Below are 25,630 nucleotides of genomic sequence, written 5' to 3'. Positions count from 1 at the left end.
TGATGACAGGGACAGGGATGAAGACAAAAGAATTTGCTTCTCAGAAGTTCTGCTGTGGATTTTGTACTAGCTCTTGTTGCTTTTCTCTTAAGAGGCTGGTTGGGGAAGCATCTATCATGGGGTCTGTCATCCCTTCCTGGGATTGCACCTCCAGGGCCCTAGACCCAGAGCATTGTCCAGCCCACTAGTTTATCTGCCCCTATGGGAAGGAGACAGGGTCTTTGCCTGCAGCAGGGAGGGGACCATGCAGCCCATCACCTGGTGTTGACATTAGGAGATCAGAAGATACAGTACACCACAGACAAGACTTGGTTCTTGCTGAGTCTCTCCTCTGTGAATAAAGTATTGTACGGACCAATGCTTTGCTTCTTCAGCTCTCTTTAGCTACTCCAACTCCACAGGGGAGACAGTGGGTGCAGCCTGCAGTGAGCAGACCATTACTAGTGGTGAGCAGCACTGTATACCTCACCTTCATGAACTGGGACCCTCACCAGGGTTTGCGAGCTGGGCCTTCCCACTAGACAAAGCAAGTAAAAATTCACATTTTGTATTCAGATATTTATATTTAGATATTCTCAGTTTCAAGATGGGTTTTACTTGAATGTTTGAAACAGGGTGACCTGAGGTCTTGTGGTTATACAATTGCAACTGCCAAGAGCAAACACAGACCCTTCAACTTCCTGTCCTTTATCTCATGATTGATCAGTAATTAAAACTGGTTTTCATGATTGGCTAAAATAATAATTGACATGTCCCTTTCAGGAAACAACCTCAGTTACAAATAACCTCATCTGTAGCTTGTTTACTCCTCACAGAAAGCAGCAAGCTCACCCTTCTGAGATGCTGATTTGTGGATCTGGTTTGTTCTCTTCATTGCAATAACCTAAATAAAATCAGTCTCCCTACTTTGCTCAACGTTTGCCTTTGACACAGCAAGGGAGATAGCAGCATGTTTCTAGGACAGCTGGGACTGATACTCTCCCTTCAACATTCCATTCATTCATCTAGTTTTTTCTTCCAATGAACCAATATCTAAATTCCTCTGCTAGGCCTATATCTTGCATGGTCAGACCCGGGGTTCCTCTTCCCTAAGGTCACTCTGCTATGACAGGAACACTCCAACATACCCTTGCCTTGGGAGCTTACTCCCTGAGCACTTGGCTGCTCCTTCCTTCTCTAGAAACTTCCACATCTGGTCCTTCACTTTGTTTCTGTCCAGATGTCCTGTCCCCAACCAAACTAGATAGAACTGCTGACTGCATCTTTCTTCCCAGAGCCCACCACTGCCTGAACATTTATCTAATCTACTTTCTGTCTCTCTTGAAGATAAACACCATTAGGACAGGTACCTAGAAAATTGCCCAGCACAAAGAACAAACTCAGTAAGTGATTGTCACTCACCTACAGAGAGGAGAGCCCAGAACAGCTAATGCAACAGCACAGGTGAGGATTGGTGTTGACACAAGGTCAAGACCATGTAATAACATGGGAAATTTGATTCTATCCATGGGATTTTCCAGGCAAGAGTACTGGAGTGGGATGCCATTGCCTTCTCCATTTGATTACATAAAGTAGAGCAAAACCATCAAATCTGTGCTTATATTTACCTTTAGTTGGGGCCTGATGTTATTGAGAAGGATAGAGAGTACTTGCATTACATGCAGTATTTTTTTTCAAGTAAGATGGGTAGTACATACATAGATAATCATTATATTTTCCAATTTTTTATGCCTGAATTATTTATAGTAATAAAAAGTGAATGAATTGGAAAACAAAAGATGCAAATAGCACAGAAGAAAATGTTTCCAAAAGTTTTAGGAACTGGGGTGGTGGTTAGAAGAAGATGAGTATTTTTAAGATAGTCTTAAATGGAGGTTCCATACGATCAGAATTTTTTGTTTGTTTTTACTTTCCCAACTTTAGAACCTGGAAACATTGCCTGGAACATTAAAAAAATTAAATAAATGTCTTTAAATTAACAAATGAATGAATGAATGAAGCCTATGAAGTTATGTCTGTATGTGGGTGGAAATGGTGTGGTAGATGGTGCAGAGGAGAGCAGTTTCTTTTTAGAAAAAGTACAACTCCTGAAAAAATGAGGGTTCAAGATTCAGAGTACACACGAGGCCTTTGATGAAGCCAGAGGCACTGCTATTATTTGATAAGACAGAAATTTGGATCAAGCTGCAGAAATAAATTTGTAAAGTTACTAAAGACAATGTTCTTTTTTGAGGATTTCCATGAACTCAGTGGAGTAAAATTGCAAATGGGAGTTGATAAATTGTGAGGTCTTGGAGTAGAGGAGGCATGGAATCTTCCCAGAGCAAAGAAACATGAACTTTCTAAGTGAGCTGCAGCTCCTCCCTCTGACCTATAGGCTCACCTCTCCTTTCTCCATTCTGCTTCTGGCCCAGAAGCTGGCCGACATAGACAACATACTGGAGTGGGCTGCCATTTCTTTCTCCAGGAGACCATCCCAACCCAGGGATCAAACCTGGGTCTCCCGTATTGCAGGCAGATGCTTTACCATCTAAGCCACCAGGAAAGTCTCTGAAAGGTGTCCAACACCCTGTAATTCTGGTTGGGTTTGGCCAATGGAAACTGCTGGCAAGAGCTAGAAGAAAGGGGGATTGACAGTGGTATCTCTTTTCCTCTTTTCTGCAGACTAAAAGATTGCTGTATCATTTGACTACATATTGTCTGGAGGCCCTCTTCACATAGCTTTCACTTCAGTTCAGTTTAGTTGCTCAGTCGTGTCCGACTCTTTGCAACCCCATGAATCGCAGCATGCCAGGCCTCCCTGTCCACCACCAACTCCCGGAGTTCACATAGACTCACGTCCATCGAGTCGGTGATGCCATCCAGCCATCTCATCCTCTGTCATCCCCTTCTCCTCCTGCCCCAATCCCTCCCAGCATCAGAGTCTTTTCCAATGAGTCAACTCTTCGCATGAGGTGGCCAAAGTACTGGAGTTTCAGCTTTAGCATCATTCCTTCCAAAGAAATCCCAGGGCTGATCTCCTTCAGAATGGACTGGTTAGATCTCCTTGCAGTCCAAGGGACTCTCAAGAGTCTTCTCCAACACCACAGTTCAAAAGCATCAATTCTTCAGCATTCAGCTTTCTTCACAGTCCAAATCTCACATCCATACATAACCACTGGAGAACCATAGCCTTGACTAGATGGACCTTTGTTAGCAAAGTAACGTCTCTACTTTTCAATATGCTATCTAGGTTGGACATAACTTTTCTTCCAAGGAGTAAGCGTCTTTTAATTTCATGGCTGCAGTCACCATCTGCAGTGATTTTTAGCTTTAGGGAGTGATAATGCTATTTCTTTTCCATGGGGATGGTCTTGATCCCTGTCTCCTGTACAATGTCACGAACCTCATTCCATAGTTCATCAGGCACTCTATCTATCAGATCTAGGCACTTAAATCTATTTCTCACTTCCACTATATAATCATAAGGGATTTGATTTAGGTCATACTTGTATGGTTTTCCCTACTTTCTTCAATTTGAGTCTGAATTTGGTAATAAAGAGTTCATGATCTGAGCCACAGTCAGCTCCTGGTCTTGCTTTTGTTGACTGTATAGAGCTTCTCCATCTTTGGCTGCAAAGAATATAATCAATCTGATTTCGCTGTTGACCACCTGTTGATGTCCATGTGTAGAGTCTTCTCTTGTGTTGTTGGAAGAGGGTGTTTGCTATGACCAATGCATCTTCTTGGCAAAACTCTATTAGTCTTTGCCCTGCTTCATTCCGCATTCCAAGGCCAAATTTGCCTGTTACTCCAGGTGTTTCTTGACTTCCTACTTTTGCATTCCAGTCCCTTATAATAAAAAGGAGAAGGCAATGTCACCCCACTCCAGTACTCTTGCCTGGAAACTCCCATGGATGGAGGAGCCTGATAGGCTTCAGTCCATGGGGTCGCACAGAGTCGGACATGACTGAGTGCCTTCACTTTCACTTTTCACTTTCATCCATTGGAGAAGAAAATGGCAACCGACTCCAGTGTTCTTGCCTGGAGAATCCCAGGGACGGTGGAGCCTGGTGGGTTGCCATCTTTGGGGTCGCAGAGTCGGACATGACTGAAGCGACTTAGCAGCAGTAGCAGCAGCATAATGAAAAGGACATCTTTTTTGGGTGATAGTTCTAAAAGGTCTTGTAGATCTTCATAGAACCGTTCAACTTCAGCTTCTTCAGCGTTACTGGTTGGGGCATAGACTTGGATTACCATGATATTGAACAGTTTGCCTTGGAAATGAACAGAGATCATTCTGTCGTTTTTGCGATTGCATCCAAGTACTGCATTTTGGACTCTTTTGTTGACCATGATGGCTACTCCATTTCTTCTGAGGGATTTCTGCCCACAGTAGTAGATATAATGGTCATCTTAGTTAAATTCACCCATTCCAGTCCATTTTAGTTCGCTGAGCCCTAGAATGTCGATGTTCACTCTTGCCATCTCTTGTTTGACCACTTCCAATTTGCCTTAATTCATGGACCTGACATTCCAGGTTCCTATGCAATATTGCTCTTTACAGCATCGGACCTTGCTTCTATCACCAGTCACATCCACAGCTGGGTATTGTTTTTGCTTTGGCTCCATCCCTTCATTATCTCTGGAGTTATTTCTCCACTGATCTCTGCTTTATTGACTATGCCAAAACCTTTGACTGTGTGGATCACAATAAATGGTGGAAAATTCTGAAAGAGATGGGAATACCAGGCCACCTGACCTGCTTTTTGAGAAATCTGCATGCAGGTCAGGAAGCAACAGTTAGAACTGGGCATGGAACAACAGACTGGTTCCAAATAGGAAAAGGAGTACATCACGGCTGTGTATTGTCACCTTGCTTATTTAACTTATATGCAGAGTACATCATGAGAAACGCTGGACTGGGAGAAACACAAGCTGGAATCAAGATTGCCAGGAGAAATATCAATAAGCTCTGATATGCAGATGACACCATCATTATGGCAGAAAGTGAAGAGGAACTAAAAATCCTCTTGATGAAAGTGAAAGAGGAGAGTGAAAAAGTTGGCTTAAAGCTCAACATTCAGAAAACAAAGATCATGGCATTTGGTCCCATCACTTCATGGGAAATAGATGGGGAAACAGTGGAAGCAGTGTCAGGCTTTATTTTGGGGGGCTCCAAAATCACTGCAGATGGTGACTGCAGCCATGATATTAAAAGACGCTTACTCCTTGGAAGAAAAGTTATGACCAACCTAGATAGCATATTCAAAAGTAGAGACATTACTTTGCTGACTAAGGTCCGTCTAGTCAAGGCTATGGTTTTTCCAGTAGTCATGTATAGATGTGAGAGTTGGACTGTGAAGAAGGCTGAGCGCTGAAGAATTGATACTTTTGAACTGTGGTGTTAGAGAAGACCCTTGAGAGTCCTTTGGACTGCAAGGAGATCCAACCAGTCCATTCTAAAGGAGATCAGCCCTGGGATTTCTTTGGAAGGAATGATGCTAAAGCTGAAACTCCAGTACTTTGGCCACTTCATGCGAAGAGTGGACTCTGATGCTGGGAGGGATTGGGGGCAGGAGGAGAAGGGGATGACAGAGGATGAGATGGCTGGATGGCATCACTGACTCGATGGACGTGAGTCTAAGTGAACTCCGGGAGTTGGTGGTAGACAGGGAGGCCTGGCGTGCTGTGATTCATGGGGTCGCAAAGAGTCGGACACCACTGAGTGATTGAACTGAACTGAACTGAACTGAATGCTATTTCACCATTACAAACTACAGGCACTTCACTCCCCTTTGTAGTTTCTTAATACTGTGCCCATACTTTGCAAAGAGTTATTTCATCAAATGCTTCTCATATTTTGCAGTTTTACTGTGCTCTCTGTTCCCTGCCTAATCCATAACTTAAGTGGATCCAGGAAAAAAAACTCCCATAGTAAGAACTGGAACTATTTTCCTCACATTTCTGAGGGAGGCAGGGTTTTACCCTCCTTTCTGGAGAGAATAGAACCATGCTGCTCATGGCTACAGCAGCATTGCTATCCCTGAAGGTCAGCAGGAGGACAAGACATTGGACCTCAGTGGACTTTGATCACCAAGGTGTCTGGAATCACATGGCTTCTCCTGACAGATAAACAGGAAACTGTATACAAGCTGAAAGCCAAGGATAATGTCTTCAACTGATGGCATGAGTGGTTGGTCAGAAAGCTTTGAAGGCGACTTGGAAGGAGCCAGCATATCTGCTGACGCCCAGACCCAGAGCCTGACTGTGAGGTTTGGCAATGATGCTGGTGAGGAAGAAGAGGGACCCTGATAGTGGGGCAAAGATATGTAGTTAAACTCAGACCTACCTGAGAACACTGAACCAAAAAACTCTGACTGGACCACCCTCAGAAGTGTACAGGAGAGCAGCCTCACCGTGTAACAACCATTTTGTGGCTGCGCTTGAGTTAGTTGTCTCCCAAGATGATATGAATTTGCCTCAAGACATCCCCCAAACCCTTCATTTCTCCAGGGATCTAACAAACTAGTATATCCTGATAGAGATATAAAGTCTACTTCAAGAAAAACTATTTTGCTTATTGAAAAAGTTCCCACTCTGTGTAGGGAGTACATAGGGAATTGGAGTCTGTGGATATCACACAATGAAGGATGAAATATAATGTTTCAACAAGTCAGCACTTACTTGGAATTTGAAATTACATGTATTGGGTTGATCACTTGGAAGAGGTGTATTTTGCCAAAAGTCTTCACTTTTGTTTCATGTTTAAAGGGTTTGCTAACAAAATAATCCACTTATTATATACAAATAAGTAATACAAATATTTATTAGAGAATTATCTAGCTTAAGTTAAATATACTAACATTAAAGGAAAAGAGAGATAGAAAGAGCAGAGAATACATCACTAAATTGGGTTTTGACCAACATCCAGACTGAATCAGCACTGGAAAGTCCCGTGTCACAGCACATCTGGAGTCCCAATTGGGAAAAGTTCCCAGGAAGTGCATCTACTCCGTGGGTGAGATTTCAAAGATTGCAATTCAGGTTCCCACTTATAATCCCAAGACAGATATCACCATCAACCTGTGACCAAACTGCAAGCCTGATTTCATGATAATGTTGCTTGTTTTGTCTTGTAAAACCTGGAATGTTGTTAAGTCTGGGGCTTGGTTGGCCAGGTCCCCTCCAGGGGCTCAACAATCTCAAAATTCTTCCCCCATCTTATTTATGGTACTACAAGCCTTACACTCACATCAGGCAGTCTCTCCTGGTCACTCCCAGTCTGGGCAGATTAGAAGCAAGATCAGAGGCCTGATCTGCTCTTTTGCCTGTGAAGCCTGAAAAAGACCACTTCTTTTTTATTTCCCTAATGGGGTGTAAATTCTAGGTACAGCTGGTTAGTTCTTGGCATATATACAAAAGAATTCAAAGGCTTGGACTGACTGTGTCTGATCTACCACACTGCTCCATGCATTCTCTGCAAGAGAATCCAGAGGCCACTTCCTTCATGAAGGCATCAGGTGTGGCAAGGTGTAAAGGAGGGCACAACATCTTTGGAAACCCCTGTTATGACTTTCCTCTGGAGAGTTGTTGAGAGTAGGGGACACAGTAATGGAAGGAAGTCCTCTTTTCCCAATGGTGATAACGTGATCCCAAGGCAAAAGAGGTACTTCATTGTGAAGCACTTCATTGTCACAGTCAGGGTGGGCACATTGACTGCAGTGAACTTCAGAGACCTATGCCAAAAGGCAAGTCGATCGTGGAGTTCATGGTAATGAATTACATGGGTAGCTTCACACATAAAACTGGATGAAATCTGGATCTGATAAGAAGTATCAAGGATCCTAAGAAGGATTAGTTACCTCAGCCATTTCCTAGACCTAAGTATGTTCTTCAAAGGAGGCCATTTTCCTTTAAGAAAGAATCCTTCAGCACAACTGAGGACATGCTTGTGATCTCCCCTCACATCTTCTTCAGAGAAAGGTGTGGTGAAAGATCATAGCCATTTGCAGCCATTTAACAAGAACTTGTCTGCTGCTCTGCTCCTGCCCTGTTAGTTGTTTGGCCTGAGGTGACCCAGTCCTAGAGTCTACAAGCTCTATGGTAGGGCTAAAGGCAACCTCTGAAAGGATGTAGGCCAATATGTGCCTCCCAGAATTTCTGCTGCCAGCGCCTGTGACTGGCCACTGCCAACCCACACCTCCAACCTCCAAAGGAGACCCTCAAACACTCACAGGTAGATCTGGCTCAGTCTCTTGTGGGGTCACTGCTCCTTTCCCCTGGGTCCTGATACACACAAGGTTTTGTTTCTGCTCTCCTAGAGTGTCTGCTTTCCCCAGTCCTGTGGAGTTTCTGTAATCAAATCTCTCTGTTCTTCAGTGTCAGATTCCCTGGGAATTCCCAGTCCCTTTGCCAAATCCCCAGGTTGAGAAGTCTGATGAGGGGCCTAGAATCTTCATAACAGAGCAAGAACTTCTTTGGAATTATTGTTCTCCAAAGTGTGGGTAACCCACCTGTTGGGTATGGGATTTGATTTCAATTTGATTGTTCCCCTCCTACTGTCTTGTTGTGGCTTCTCCTGTGTCCTTGGATATAAGGTATCTTTTTTAGTGATGTTCCAATGTTCTCCTATCAATAGTTATTCAATAGCTAGTTGCGATTTTGGTGTTCTTGCAAGAGAAGATGAGTGCATGTCCTCTATTCCACCACCTTGGGCTTCCTCATCACCCATCAGCAGACACTTGTATTAAACATTTACTGAGCATGGCCCTGCCCACCAAAGCAAGACCCAGTTTTCCCCAAAGCCAGTCCCTCCCATCAGGAAGCTTGCACAAGCCTATTATCCTCATCCATCAGAGGGCAGACAGAAAAAGCAAGAATTACAATCTCACAGCCTCCAGAATGAAAACCACAATCACATAAAGATAAACTAAATGATCACATGGGCCACAGCCTTCTGTAACTAGTGAAGCCATGAGCCATGACCTAGTTGTTGACTGTCTGGTGGTGAAAGTAAAGTCTGATGCTGTAAAGAACAATATTGCATAAGAACCTGGAATGTGAGGTCTGTGAATCAAGGTAAATTGGATGTAGTCAAGCAGGAGATGGCAAGAGTGAACACTGACATTTTAGGAATCAGTGAACTAAAATGGATGGGAATGGGGGAATTTAATTCAGATGACCATTACATCTACTCCTGTGAGCAAGGATCCCTTAGAAGAAATGGAGTAGCCCTATTGTCAACAAGAGAGTATAAAATGCATCACTTGGGTGCAATTTCCAAAACAACAGAGTGAACTCGATTCATTTCCAAGGAAAACCATTCAACATCACACTAATCTAAATCTATTCCCAACCACTGATACCAAAGAAGCTGAAGTTGAATAGTTCTATGAAGACCTACAGGACCTTCTAGAACTAACACCAAAAAAGATGTCTTTTTCATCACAGGGTCTGTCATTCAATCACCAAATTGTATTCAACTCTTCGCAATCCCGTGGATCACAGCACACCAGGCTTCCCTGTCCCTCACCCATCTCCCAGAGTTTGCCCAAATTCATGTCCACTGAATCAGTGATGGCATCCAAACATCTTATCCTCTGTCGCCCTCTTCTTCTTCTGCCTTCAATCTTTCCCAGCACCAGGGTCTTTTCCAATGAGTTGGTTCATAGCATTGTACAGGAGTCAGTGATCAAAACCATCCCAAAGAAAAAGAAATGTAACAAGGCAAAATGGTTCTCCTAGGAGGCCTTACAAATAGCTGAGAAAAGAGGAGAAGTTAAAGGCAAAAGATAAAGGGAAAGATGCACCCAACAGCAAGGAGAGAAAGGAAAGCCTTCTTAAGTGAACAATGCAGTGAAATAGGGGAAAACAATAGAATGGGAAATAATAGAGTGCTCTTCAAGAAAACTAGAGATATCAAGGGAATATTTCATTCAAAATGGGCACAATAAGGGACAGAAACAGTAAGGCTCTAACAGAAGCAGAAGATATTCACAAGAGGTAACAGGAATACACAAAACTGTACAAAAAAAGGTCTTAATGACCAGGATAACCATGATGATGCAGTTTTTCACCTAAAACTAGACATCCTGGAATGTGAAGTCAAGTGGGCCTTGGAAGTATTATTATGAACAAAGCTAGGTGGAGGTGATGGAACTCCAGGTGAGCTATTTCAAATCCTAAAAGATGATGTTGTTAAAGTGTTGCACTGAAAATGCCAGCAAATTTGGAAATTCAGCAGTGGCCACAGAACTGGAAAAGGTCATTTTTCATTGTAATCCCAAAGAAAGGCAATGCCAAAGAGTGCTCAAACTACTATACAAATTGCACTCATTTCACATGCTAGCAAGGTAATTCTCAATATCCTTCAAACTAGGCTTTAGCAGTTAAATAGACAACTTCCAGATGTACTAGCTGAATTTAGAAAAGATAAAGGAACCAGAGACCAAATTGCCAACATCCACTGGATCATAGAAAAGGCAAAGGAATTCAGAAAAATGCATCTACTTCTGCTTCACTGACAACACTTAGACATGACAACATTTAACTTACATGTAGAATACATCAGCGAAATACCCGTTGTGATGAATCCCAAGCTGGAATCAAGATTGCCAGGAGAAATACCAACAATCTCAGATATGCAGATGATACCACTCTAATGGCAGAAAGTGAAGAGGAACCTAAGAGCCTCTTGGTGAAGATGAAAGAGGAGAGTGAAAAATTAACACTCAACATTCAAAAACTAAGATTGTGGCATCTGATCTATCCCTTCATGGCAAATAGATGGGGAAATAATGGAAACAGTGACATATTTTGTTTTCTTGGGCTCCAAAATCACTGCAGATGGTGGCTGCAGTCATAAAATTAAAAGGTGCTTGCTCCTTGGAAGAAAAGCTATGACAAACCTAGACAGTGTATTAAAAACTAGAAAAATCACTTTGCAGACACAGGCCTGTATAGTCAAAGCTATGGTTTTCCTGTAGTCATGTATGAGTGTGAGAGTTAGGCCATAAAGACGGCTGAGTGCCAAAGAATTGATGCTTTTGAACTGTGGTATTGGAGAAGACTCTTGAGAGTCCCTTGGACAGCAAGGAGATCAAATCACTCAATCCTAAAGGAAATCATCCCTGAATATTCCTTAGGACTGATATTGAAGCTGAAGCTCCAATACTTCAGCCACCTGATGCGAAGACCTGACTCATTGGAAAAGACCCTGATGCTGGGAAAGATTGAGGGCAGGAGGAGAAGTGGGCAACAGAGGATGAGATGTTTGGATGGCATCACCAACTTAATGTATATGAGTTTGAGCAAACCCTGGGAGATACTGAAGGACAGGGAAGCCTGGCATGCTGCATTTCATTGGGTTGCAAATAGTCAGACACCTCTTAGCAACTGAACAAGCACAATAACAGTAATTTGCACATTGATGAAAACAGATTTTCTTTTCTAGTATTAATTTTCTGCAATTCTCAGTGACCCAAAATGCCTTCTAGTTACTTATAGAGTAGCAGCCTACAGAGGTCAAATGGTGGATGCATTCTTGGTCTAAGCTCATACAATACTTGATTCTGTGGAGTAGTAGACCCATTTGAGGTTATTTCCCTAGCTCCAGAATAAGTTCTGGGATAGATAATATGATAAATAACTGTTAGACTCTCCAAAATTGTTCTCTTTTATATTAGGAAGCTTCTCATCCATACCAAGATAGTAAAAGCAAAAAAGTACACCACCTCAGTTTCATTTCTCAATGGAAAATTTAAAGGCTAATACCAATCAGTGACTTAAAATTACCCTGCAAAGTGAGAGACAAATTATTGCACTAATCACACACAAAAATTTAAAAGTACAATTCTTGGAGGTCCACTTTCAATCTTGTAGGAAACATATAACACATTGGAGAAGCTACTCCAACCCATTACCAGATGACTTCCTGAAGCTGCAAATGTTGAGGAACACTCAAGGAAATGAAGGCCTTTCAGCAGGCCAAGCTGTCAAGCAATCTGCCTTGTCAACTGGGCCTTTTGCAATGGCATAGCACACTGAAGGAGTCCCAGTGTCTCTGGCTGACCTCCTTGGGGAAATCACAATGCAGAGCATGAATGGCTGGATAAGGTCCACACGCTCCCATTCTGACTACTAGTCTTCATTGTAAAGGCAGCTCTTGGGTGCTACTGGGCCCTGCTACAGTTTGAAGACCTTATTGTGGGAAACATTGCCACCAGGCAAAGTTGAACTGTGTGCTGTAAACCAAATATCCTCTAACCAACTGATCCAGAAAGTTAGGCATGCACATTGTCTTCTGTTATGTGGTGTTTAGGAGACTGGGGCCCAAGATCTGGAAGGCACACACAAATTGCAAGAGGAAGTGGTTCCAATTCCCATGTTAGTTGTGTCTGTTGCTTGGCCACCTGTCCCTCCACCCTTGCCTGCACATGGCCTTAATCTGGATAGAGGTGACTTTCAAACCTGTACATAGCTACTAATGCAACTCAAGAAGGACATGATCTTCATATGCAGGAGAAGAACACTCTTTATCTTGAATTCAGACAGTAAAAGTGTGTCCCCATCGTCCTTGGACCTTCAGGGTTTACGCATGAGGCATCAGAACAATGTTTAACTCTGTCGTTTCAACATTCATAGAAAAGCCATTTGTTCCTTCAGTGCTGTCTCTTTCTATCATGATGAAACAGGATTTAATAGGTACTGGATCGTTTACCTATTAATTCTGGAGACAGTATCAGGAGAATTGACAAACTTGATAGAAAATCTGGTGGAACTTTCATTGTTTCTTTTATTGCAGACATGAACATTTTTTTCACTTGCTGAAGAACAAAAATGATGGACAGAGCTAAGTATCTTCCATCTGCCCATTCAGAACTACTTTCCTTCTACTCGTCCTGCTGTATCCACAGGAGCGGACCTATATGGACAACATCAATAGTTTCTCTACTGAAAAGTAAGAGACTAACAAATTCTAAGACCTTTTCTCAAGGGGCAGTATGTTTTAAATACATTTAATGTTTCCTTCCAAGTTGTATGCCCTTCCCAAGAAGGGTATGCATTCAGAGTATACACAATTTGAATTCTTATTATTTTAACATAAAAAGTGATTACATGAAGGAAAACAGTCACCTCAGAAGAAGTGACATTTAAACAATACAAGCCTTTTGTGTCTTTTCCTATAGAACAGAGCAAGATATATATTGAAATATACACATTTTCCTATAGTAGAATCTTGGGTAAGTTATCTCGTATTTATCAGTTTGCCAGCTTCACTCAAATAAGAATGTGGATAGCAAAGGTCTCCATTCCAGAGCACCCCCATGGTAAGCACCTTTTTTTCTCCAAAAAGTGGTTTTGCGGCATTTTTCTACTGACATTGATGATGGGTCAAGTTTCCCTTAGTCTTCATACATTGTTATCTACTAATTCCATCCCATCACGATATGAGCAACAAGGAGGTAACACATCCCAACCATGCAGGAGACAACCATCATTGGAAAGCCCAGCCTGAAACACAGAGAAGTGGATTATGGCATCTGGTGTCTGGAGAATACTGAATTTATAATTTAGTGAGATCTGAATTTATAATTATGTTATTGCAAAAGAATGTGGCCTTGAGAGCTTTATATATCTATAAAGGTAATTGTCTCTTATTTCTAGAAATCAAAAGTTGGGTTCAGCCTAGATGATGTGGATGCATGCCTCCATGAGATAACCACCACTGTATCCCCCAAATAAATTTCAGTTCATTTTGGCAGCATTATTTTACAGGCACCACCAAAGACTATTTTACCCAGTTCCTGCATCCAAATTGCAGTGGTGCCATTAAAAAACAAGCATGCAAGGGCTGGGGCCCCAGAGCAAGCCTAGCTCCCTCAGAGCAGATTCTCCTTTGCAGGAGCTGGCATCAGCTGCACTCCCCCATCCAAGGACTCCTCTCTGTGCTATACTCCTGAGAGGCACCTGCTCCCAGGCTGCCCCCAGTCTTCAATTTTCCTGGATCCTTTCTATCATGAATTTTTTCACTAGGTAATACCATGCAGGATGTCAAACTCTCATTATGCACCCTCATCCTGGACAGTCAAGGCACAAATCCCCATTGGAATGTTCAAAACAACATAAAATATCAACGTCTTGCTGATTATTAAAACATACTTATATTAAATATGTGTGGCTTATTTTTAATTATTTAAGCTTAGGAACTAATAAATTTAGACTATATAGAAAATTTATTTTTTTATTGAGTGTAAGTTTTATTTTTTATTTTTTTCTGTTTTATAGTTTTTATTTTTTAATATAAATTTATTTATTTTAATTGGAGGCTAATTACTTTACAATATTGTATTGGTTTTGCCATACATCAACATGAATCTGCCACAGGTATACACGTGTTCCCCATCCTGAACCCCCTTCCTTCCTCCCTCCCCGTACCATCCCTCTGGATCATCCCAGTGCATCAGCCCCAATTTTTTAAGTACCTGAAAAATTCCATGAAAGAGAATCCATATCCATGCTTCTCTGCAATTCCTGCACAAACCACATTTGCTGATGCTCCAATCAGTGTCCCGTTACCTAGAATCAAAATTCAAAAATTAAAATAAAATCTCAGTTCATCTTGGAGGTAGACTTCTATTCTCTTTTGTTCTGTAATACTTGAACCATCTCACAGGCTTTTGATTTGATGATTACAGTTTATTATGAAAGTGATTGCTTGTGCGAATATCTGCAGGGAACAGAAAAAATACCAGCAAACAGAAGATAAATTCATTACTTGCAAGTATTCATTTTTGAATAGGACTATTGTTGTTGGATGTGATAGGAAAGAAGAAATGCTAAGGAGAACTAGCAAGTCACCATGCTGTGGTGGCATATATCTTTCAGAGGAAATGCAAGTGGATTCAACATGAGAAATGCAAGGAGGTTCTCATCTCAAATGAAAAACCACCACCTTTAGGACTCCAGGTCAGGGCATGTACCAGGAAATCCTTTGTGTGTATGGAAAGATGGATGCAAGCAACCAGGATAATATAATGCTTCGCTGGGTGGGCCTTTTTGACAGAATGTATGATCTTCAGGAAGACTAACGTGCACACATATACACAAGTGTGGCCTCAGTGAGGGATGTGACTCAAGCCTGACACCTAACAGAGAGATGGGATCATGGAAGGGTAGAATCTACTGGGTGAAGCCCTTTGGGATCTTTTATCCACTAACCACAGAGGTCAGTGTTTGGGGATGGGTGCAGAACCCAGGCTTAGCCAAGTTAGTTTAGTTCTGGTATTGTGCATCGCTGAGGACTGAATTGTGAGACACAAATCTGCAACTGCCAACAGCCTTTATTGGCCTGAGGGATGACTTTTTAATACTGGACAGCAGAGCAGGAGGGTGAGGATCAAGAAAGCTGTGCCCCAAGGTGCTATGTTGGCCCAGAACTCCACACTGGAATACGGAGGATGCAGAGAAGTAAGGAATAAATAATAAGCTGTGTCACTTATGAGGTTTATCCTGCCCCCCCTCCACTTAGTCCTTACACAGTCCTGAAATACATAGGCATCCAACACAACTACCAGGTCCATAGGCAGGCAGGGGAAAGGCTAACAAAGTTTTACTTCACTCTTCCTGCTTTTATTCCATATAAGAGTTCAACCTAGTTTCCGTGAAAACTCCTGAAATAGCACACCACATCCATTTACATGCTTTATCTAAGGATGAAATATATTTGACATGTCAATAATATAAGACTTTGGATCTTAAGAGCTTGATAAAAATCTTCAGGGTCTCCTCAGAGCTCTGAACCCCACAAACCCAAGCCCCAGTCCGCTGTGCTCACTGTGTTTCTGATGGTCCATTTCATGACAATCCTCCTGTTCCTCAGTGTAATTAAAAGTGTATGAACCCATCCAGAATTTTAGGAAGGGTGTAATAGAGGTGAGAGGTCAGGAGGGGCAAGCCCATCACCAAGGGGAGAGGGATAGCTGCCCCATAGCAGGGAAGGGCATGGCAGATCAACATTCAAACAGCTTGGGCAGGACAGATTTTAGAGTGGCAACAAAGGAGGCATAGACCCTGGTTGGTGGACAGTCCAGACTATAAGATGTTGCCTTGTTCCAGGCAGTAAAATGATGATACCCCCTAGCCCCATAGAGAAGCCTACACCTTAGTCCTCAGAACATGTGCTTATGTCATTATGTTACGATGTATGGCAAGAAGGTCTTCACAGAAGTATTTCAGGTTATAGATCTTGAGATGCGGGATTACTCTCAGTTATCTGAGTGGGCACAACTGACTCACATGAACCCTTAAAAGTAGGAAACTTTCTCAAGCTAGAAGCAGAAAAGAAGCCTCAGAGGGAGAGTCATAGAGATCCTGGAGACTCCAGGGAGCTGTCCCAGAGGAGAGCTGGAGAAAGCCCAGGATAGAGAGCTTGAGAGATCCAAGGGGGTGGAAGAATTCCCACCATGAGACTTCCATATAACATTGCTGGTTCTGAGATTTAGGTCCAAGGGCCATAACCAGAGAGGCCTCTAGGAGCTAAGGGCAGCCTCAGCTGACAGCCAGCAAGGGACAGGATATTCAGTCTTACACCTCCAAGGAACTGGATTCTGCCAACAACCTGAATGAGTTTGGAAGCAGACCCATCCTAAAAGTCCCCAAAGTTTATCTATTTTTTATGACCAGAACTGAGTCTGGATTTGCATCTCAGTTCTGAGATCTGCCTCAGCTCCCACCTTCCCCCTACCCCAGACTTCCATTAGCTTCTTCCTACCTGCCTAACCCTAGGCAGGCTTTCCTTCTCACCCTAGCAAGTCATTCCGCATGGAAATCAGCTCATATCCTTCAGAGGCTCACAGGGAGCCTGTTACCAAAGACACGGCACAATGTAGGAGATGTGCAGCAGGCTTGAGATCAGACAGGCAGAGAGAAAATGCTCAAGGGGCTGAGCACTGAGGTCCTCAGTGTCCCCATGAAGAAAGTGAGGCACAGAGAAGCAACATGCTGACATGCAAATGTTCCTCAGAGGGCCCTGCCAGCCTCCATCGCAGAGCACACACCTCAATAGCTGAGTAGCATCTGCTCTGCATCCCAAACATTGCTAGTCCAGGATTTAACATTGAGAACTCTCCTTCTGGACAAAACAGAATTTCACACATAATTCAGGGTCACATTCAAGAACTTGAGTGAGCTCTAAAAAATAAAAGGCAACACTTTCTTTCTCTCATGTTAAGGATTAATATTTGAAAAATACTCTTTTTGGATCAAAATGGTGAAGTAGAAGGACATGGGACTCACCTCCCCCAGCAGACACATCAAAAATACATTTACATGTAGAATGAATTTCACAGAAAACCAACTGAAAGCTAACATGAGATCTCTTATACAACCAAAGCAGCAGGAAAGATTCCCATGTAACTGAGCAGGATGGGATAAAAGGTATTGGAATGAGTCTGGCACCTCTGGGAGGAAGTTGTGAAAGAGGAAAGGTCCACACAGGTGGTCTCCCTGGGAACTCCCCCTTTCCTTCACAGAGGCCTTCTAAGACAGAGAGATGGACAGAAGGGGCATGAACTCTACTTGCAAGGAGTGCATGTGTATCAGCTGCTGTACATGTATTAGTTGCTACCTCATGCCACTTCCCACCCCAAACAGGCACTGGGCAGGGTTTCTAATGTGCCCTGCCCAGCTAGGCAATGAAACACAGGCTTCAATGAAAGGTCCCTGAGAGAGAATATGGTCTAGTTCCAGAGGGCTTGGAGTGTAGTCCAGGCCAAAACTCAGAGCCCATCATTAACACACACAGAGCTGGGCATAAGTCTGCCATAGGAGCACCACCATTAGCACATGCAGGTGAGAGCATAGGTGCCCACAGGAAATTACTGTCAGCACGCTCACAGCACTTCACAGTTCCAGTGTTGGCAGCCTTGTGACCTTGACCGTGGCAAATTTGGTAGCAGTAGACTGTTGATGAATAAACCAGCTGGTTGGTGGCATCACAGAATCACTTATCTATCATAGAGAGTCCCTAGGGTGTGATACAAAGTAATTCCTTTCCCAGTGGGAGCCCTTCAGCTCTGCCCACCTCCAATACAGCTTAGAGCTAGATCTGGAATAGACAGGTCCTGGAGAGTCCTACCACAGAGGCAGCCTAGGCCCCAGAGGGAAGACCAGCAGTCACAAAACCTTGCCCCCCAGCAACAGCCTAGCAAGAGGTCTGGGATGAATACAACAGAGAAACAGACACAATCTTGGGCTGCTTCTGGCAGAATTGCAAATGGCTGCACGGGTAGCATATAGACCTGACGTGCACATACAGGGCTCACTTCCTTCATGCTCACCTCCTTAGGAATAGAGCACACACTTCAGGCCAATAAAGCCACATGGAACACAAGTCTCAGTGCTTCTACTCCATCTGGAAAACAGACCCTCTTCCATGGAAATAACTGCCATGGAACAGAATACAGAAAAAAGAATGAAAAGAAATGAGGATACAACATTGTTTGTTTGGTGCATTTCACCAACGTTTGAATAATAGGGATCCCAGAAGACAAAGATAAAGAGAAAGGGCCTAAGAAAATATTGAAGAAATTATAGTCCAAATATTCCATACAATGTGAAAGGAAACCACACAAGACCAGGAAATGAAGATACAGGATAAATCCAAGGAGGAACATACCAGAACACATATTAATTAAACTCAGAAAAACTAAGGGAAAAACCTACAACACTAGAATATTCTACCCAGAAAAGTTATTATTCAAATTCAAGGGAGAAATAAAAAACTTTAAAGACAAGTAGAAGCCAAGAGAATTCAGCACCACCAAGCCAAGGAACTTCTCTAGGCAGGGGAAAAAGGGCCACAACTAGAAATAAGAAATCACAAATAGGAAAGCTCACCAGTAAAAGCAAAAAGCTGGAAATCAGCCATACACAAATATAATATCAAAACCAAGAACTATGAAGAGAGTACAAATATAAGAAATGGGAATTGCATTTAAAAATAAGAAACCAGTAACTATATATATACACACACACACACACAAACACACACACACACACACACACACACACACATGTATGTATCAGTCAGTCAGTTCAGTTGCTCTGCTGCTGCTGCTAAGTCACTTCAGTCGTGTCCGACTCTGTGCGATCCCAGAGATGGCAGCCTACCAAGCTCTTCTGTCCCTGGGATTCTCCAGACAAGAACACCGGAGTGGGTTGCCATTTCCTTCTCCAATGCATGAGAGTGAAATGTGAAAGTGAAGTTGCTCAGTCGTGTCCGACTTCGAAATCCCATGGACTGCAGCCCACCAGGCTCCTCCATCCATGGGATTTTCCAAGCAAGAATACTGGAGTGGAGTGCCACTGCCTCATGTCCAACTCTTTGTGATCCCAAGGCTTCCCTGTCTATCACCAACTCCCAGACCTTGCCCAAATGCATGTCCATCGAGTCGGTGGTACCACTGAATCATCCCATCCTCTGTTGTATCCTTCTCCTCCCACCTTCAATCTTCCCCAGTATCAGGGTCTTTTCCAATGAGTCAGTTCTTCGCATCAGGTGGCCCAAGTATTGGAGTTTCAGCTTCAGCATCAGTCCCTCCAATGTATATTCAGGTCTGATTTTCTTTAAGAGTGACTAGTTTGATCTCCTTGCAGTCCAAGGGACTCTCAAGAGTCTTCTGCAGCACCACAGTTAAAAAGCATCAATTCTTTGCCCATCAGCTTTGTTTATGGTACAACTCTCACATCCATACATGACTACTGGAAAAACCATAGCTTTGACTAGATGGACATTTGTCAGCAAAGTAATGTCTCTGCTTTTTAATATACTGTCTAGGTTGGTCATAGCTTTTCTTTCAAGAAGCAAGCATCTTTTAATTTCAGGGCTGCAGTGACCATCTGCAGTGATTTTGGAGCCCAAAGAAATAGTCTCTCACTGTTTCCATTGTTTCCCCATCTATTTGCCATGCAGTGATGGGACCAGATGCCATGATCTTTGTTTTCTGAATGTTGAGTTTTAAGCCAGCTTTTACTTTCTCCTCTTTCACTTTCATCAATAGGCTCTTCAGTTCCTCTTTGCTTTCTGCCATAAGGGTAGTGTCAACTGCATATCTGAGGTTATTGACATTTCTCCCTGCAACCTTGATTCCAACTTGTGCTTCATCCAGTCTGGCATTTCATGTGATGTACTCTGCATGTGACACTATACAGCCTTGATTCACTCCTTTCCCAATTTGGAACCAATCTGTGCGTGTGTGTGTAGAGAGAGAGAGAGAAAAGAATGAAAAGAAATGAGTATATATGAGTATACACATACTGCTATAGCAAAATCTTACAGGAAATGCAAACAAAAAACTATGGTAGAAACACATACATAAAGGAAAAAGCAATTCTAAAGATGGTCATCAAACCACAAGAAAAAAAAAATAAAAAAGAAACAGAAGAAAAAAAAACTTACAAAAACAAACCAAAACCCATTGAGAAAATAACAATAGGAACATAGATATTGATAATTACCATAAATGTAAATGGATTAAATGCTCCAACCAAAAGACTGTCTAAAGGGATATAACAAAGACTATTATATAGGCTATCTACAAGAGACACACTTCAGGCCTATGGAAACAGATTGAAAGTGAGGGGATGGAAAAAGATATTCCAGGCAAATGGAAATCAAAAGAAGGTTGGAATACCAAAACTCGTATCAGAAAAATAAAATAGACTTTAAAATAAAGACTGTTACAAGAGACAGGGAGGACATATATAATTATTATGGAATCAATCCAGGAAGATGATAAAACAGTGGGAAATATATATGCACACAACACAGGAGCACATCCATAGATAAGGCAAACACTCATATGTGAAACTCTCAAATCCCCCACTATTATTGTGTTACTGTCAATTTCCCCTTTTATGACTGTTGCTGCTGCTGCTGCTGCTGCTAAGTCGCTTCAGTCGTGTCCGACTCTGTGAGAGTCTGGTGGGCTGCCATCTATGGGGTCGCACAGAGGCAGACACGACCGAAGCGACTTAGCAGCAGCAGCAGCAGCAACAGTCATAAAAGGGGAAATTGACAGTAACACAATAATAGTGGGGGATTTGAGAGTTTCACATATTTCAAGGGACAGATCACTGAGAGAGAAATTAATTTTTTAAAATACTCAAGCCTTAAATGACATATTAGACCAGATAGACATAATAGATAGACTTAATTTATAGGAAATTCCATCCAAAGCAGAAAAATATAGTCAAATGTACACAAAATATTCTCCAGGATAGATATCATCTGGATCACAGATCAATCTTTAGTAAATTGAAGAAGATAGAGATCATATAGAGCATCTTCTCTGACCAAAACACTATGTGATCAGAAATCAACTGAAGGGAGAAAACCTGTTAAAAACACAAACACTTTGAGGCTATACATATGTTAAGTAAGTAAGTGTTAGTTGCTCAGTCATGCCTGACTCTTGGAGACTCCATGGACTGAAGTCCACCAGGCTCCTGTGTCCATGAGATTTTTCAGGCAAGGATACTGGAGTGTGTTGCCATTTCCTTCTCCAGGGGATCTTCCCAACCCAGGGATCGAACCTGGGCCTCCTGTACTGCAGGCAGATTTTTTACTGGCTGAGCTACAAGCGAAGCCCCAATACATATGTTATTAAACTACAAATGGATCATCAAAGAAATCAACCAAATCAACTATACGTTAATAAAAAAAAAAATTTTTTTAAGCTAAAAAAAGACGGGGCAGAGAAGATGGCAGAGATTGCCTGCTCTCCACAAATACATTTAAAAAAAAAATATGGAACAACTCCTACAGAGCAACTTCTCAATGACCACAGAAGACCCCGGGCCTCCAGAAAGGCAAGCTAATTTCCCTGAAATGAGGTAGGATAAAGGAAACACATTTAAAAAAGAAAGATAGAGGACTTCAGGACAGGAGTTTGTGCTCCTAGGGAGGGAAGGAGTCATGAAGGAGGAAAAGTTTCCACACACTAGGAAATCCCCTTTCAGGTGGGACCAAGGGGGAGCTGTGGAACCTCAGAGTGCCATGCAACAGTGGGGTTCAGAAGGCAAAATACACAGAAAGCTGCCCAACAGAGCTTCTCAGCCCATAAGCAGCTCACGAGCCTCAGCCCAGACCAGAGGGTGAGGACAGCGGTCCAGGATGAGTGGCTAGCAAGCTTGACCTGCAGCAGAGGGTGGGTCTGGGGCCAGAGGCTGCAGTGAAGATCCCAGGAAGAGGTAGGGGGCTAGCGGCTATGAGGATGCACTGAGAGGGCTACTAAAACAAGGCTGAGGAAATAGACATGACTACCATTGACAAAGCCAGGAGGGGTGCTAGAGGCAGCAGAAAAAACACCATGGATGTGGTCCTGATCCCAGATGTTGCAGCTACCTCCAGGCTATGAGCAGTTACAGGTTACTGCCTGCAACTTGGTGGGAGCTTTAACAGCTGAGCTCTTTCTAGGGAACCACAAACTGTGCCCCTTTCCTATGGAAGAACTCACAATCTATCTTAGACTGTAACAACACCCAACAGGGCACAACAGCCACTCTCCAGCACAACACATATGTGGCTGTCATATCCTCCCCTTTCTCCAGCCCAAGAGAGTGTATGAGTCCTAATGAGCCTTGATCTTTGTTGCCTCATGTCCAGGTGGGGAATAGACTGGGGACTTCAGGGGCAACTGTGAACATTAGGAGCAACTGCAAGCTGGAATAAGGCCATATCTGAGATTGAATTAAACCCATGCTGCCCCAAACAGGTCAAAAGGCCTTCTTAGAAACATTAGGGGACTTTGGTATAAGCCTTGCTGGATGTCCTGGGCTGCTGAGTGTTGCCCTCACCAAGAGTATTGGAAACTTGTCTTTTGTGCAGTGTGGCTTGTGAGGTCTTAGAGGTTCAATATGAGCCTGAACCCCTGAAATGAGAGACCCAATTCCAATCCCACCAGAGAACTCATGACCTCAGGGAACATTCATAGATGAGGGTCTTCCCAACGGCCTCCATCTCAACACCAAAACCAAGCCCACCAAAAGGCCAGCAAGCACGTGCCCAGATAGCCCACACAATCCTTCAATAAAACAGAAACACAACACTGCACACTAGCAGACAGGCTGCCCAAAGCCATATCTAACCCATAGACACTCCAAAACCTACTACTCGACACAGTACTGCCCTTCAGAGAGAGAAGATCCAACTCCATCAACGAGAACAGATCATCAAAACAGAAAATTAATAAGGAAACACAAACATTAAATGAAACATAAGACCAAATGGACCTAAGTGATTACTTCAGGACTTTTCATCCAAATACAGAAGAATACACTTCCTTCTAAAGTGTAGATGGAACATTCTCCAGGATAGATCACATCTTGGGTCACAAATCAAGCCTCAGTAAACTTAAGAAAATTGAAATCATATCAAGCATTTTTTCTGACCAAGATGCTGTGAAACTAGGTATCAAATACAGGGGGGAGGGGGAACTGTAAAAAAAAAAAAACACACACAAACAAATCTAGATTAAACAATACATTCACATTTAATGAATAGGTTACTGAAGAAATAAGAAGAAAATTTTTTAAATTCCTGGCCACAAGTGACAACAAAAACACGACAATCCAAAATCTATGAGATGCAGCAAAAGCTATTCTAAGAGGGAAGTTTATAGCAATACTATCCTACCACAAGAAACAAGAAAAACATCACATAGCTGCTAGAAGAACAACAACAAAGAAATCCCAAAAACCTTAGTGGAAAGAAAGAGATCATAAATATCAGAGTAGAAATAAATGAAAAAGAAAGGAAGGAAACAATAGTAAATATTAATAAAACTAAAAGCTGGTTCTATGAGAAGATAAACAAATTTGACAAACCAATAGCCAGACTCATCAAGCAAAAAAGGGAGAAAGCCAAATCAACAAGATTAGGAATGGAAAAGCAGCAGTTACAACAGAAAATGCAAAAATACAAAGTACCATAAGAGACTACTATGAACAACTATATGCTAATAAAATAGAAAACACAGAAAATGCAGATTCTTAGAAAAGTTCAACTTTCAATGAGTGAATCAGGAAGAAACAGAAATTATGAAAAGTGAATTACAAACAATCAAATCAAAACTGTGATTTTAAAAAAATCTCCCAAAACAAAAGTCCAGGGCCAGATGGCTTCAGGGCCAGGTAAATTCTTTCAAACATTTAGAGAAGAGCTAATACCTATCCTTCTTTAAAAAAAATTTTTTTTTTAACTTTACAATACTATATTGGTTTTGCCATACATCAACATGAATCCACCACAGGTGTACATTAAGTTCCCACTCCTGAACCCCCTTCCCACCTCCCTCCCCATACCATCCCTCTGGGTTATCCCAGTACACCAACCCCAAGCATCTTGTATCCTGCATCGAACCTAGACTGGAGATTCGTTTCTTATATGATATACATGTTGCAATGCCATTCTTCCAAGTCATCCCACCCTCTCCCTCTCCCACAGAGTCAAAAAGTCTGTTCTGTACATCTGCATCTCTTTTGCTGTCTTGCATACAGGGTTATCATTACCATCTTTCTAAATTCCATATATATGTGTGTTAGTATACTGTATTGGTGTTTTACTTTCTGGTTTACTTCACTCTGTATAATCGGCTCCAGTTTCATCCACCTCATTAGAACTGATTCAAATGTATTCTTTTTGATGGCTGAGTAATACTCCATTGTGCATATGTACCACAGCTTTCTTATCCATTCATCTGCTGATGGACATCTAGGTTGCTTCCATGTCCTGGCTATTATGAACAGTGCTGCGATGAACATTGGGGTACACTTGTCTCTTTCGATTCTGGTGGATTGCTGGGTCATAAGGCAGTTCTATTTGCAGTTTTTTAAGGAATCTCCACACTTATCTCCATAGTGGCTGTACTAGTTTGCATTCCCACCAACAGTGTAAGAGGGTTCCCTTTTCTCCACACCCTCTCCAGCATTTATTGCTTGTAGATTTTTGGATCACAGCCATTCTGACTGGTGTGAAGTGGTACCTCATTGTGGTCTTGATTTGCATTTCTCTGACAATGAGTGATGTTGAGCATCTTTTCATGTGTTTGTTAGCCATCTGTATGTCTTCTTTAGAGAAATGTCTATTTAGTTCTTTGGCCCACTTTTTGATTGGGTATCCTTCTAAAACTCTCCCAAAAGAACAGAAGAGGAGAGAACACTTCCAAACTAATTCTACAAGGTATCACCCTTATTCCAAAGACACCACACACACACACACAGAAAAAAAATTACAGGCCAATATCACTAATGAAAATGATGCAAAAATCCTCAACAAAACTCTAGCAAACAAAAATTTTAATGTGTTTATTAAAAAGATCATGTAGCCTGATCAAGTCAGGTTTATCCAGGGGTGCAAGGATTCTTCAATATATGCAAGTTGATCAATGCCATTATTAACAAATTAAAAGATAAAAACCATATGATTATTTCAATAGATTGTGAGAAAGCCTTTTACAAAATTCAACCATTTATGATAAACTCTATAGAAAGTAGGCATAGAAGGAATATACCTCAACATAATGAAAGCCATTGAAGACAAACCCAGAGCAAACATTATCCTCAATAGCAAAAATTTGAAAACATTTCC

General features: G+C 42.1%; 1 protein-coding gene across 1 annotated transcript in view; it reads right to left on the bottom strand.

Annotated features, from left to right (window-relative positions):
- Positions 1–12,757: 12,757 nt before the first annotated feature.
- OCA2 (OCA2 melanosomal transmembrane protein) overlaps positions 12,758–25,630 on the bottom strand; it is a 361,910-nt gene continuing 349,037 nt past the window's right edge. The window contains exons 23-24 of the mRNA XM_040227913.1: positions 14,466–14,559; positions 12,758–13,494 (exon numbers count right to left, since the gene is read on the bottom strand). Of these exons, the coding sequence (XP_040083847.1) occupies positions 13,410–13,494; positions 14,466–14,559 (179 nt within the window). The 3' untranslated portion in view covers positions 12,758–13,409. The remainder of the gene's footprint in view (positions 13,495–14,465; positions 14,560–25,630) is intronic.

This window comes from Oryx dammah, unplaced genomic scaffold (assembly GCF_014754425.2).
Source record: "Oryx dammah isolate SB20612 unplaced genomic scaffold, SCBI_Odam_1.1 HiC_scaffold_27, whole genome shotgun sequence".
In the NCBI taxonomy this organism is placed as follows: Eukaryota; Metazoa; Chordata; class Mammalia; order Artiodactyla; family Bovidae; genus Oryx; species Oryx dammah.
This window is presented reverse-complemented; position numbering and strand designations above follow the sequence as displayed.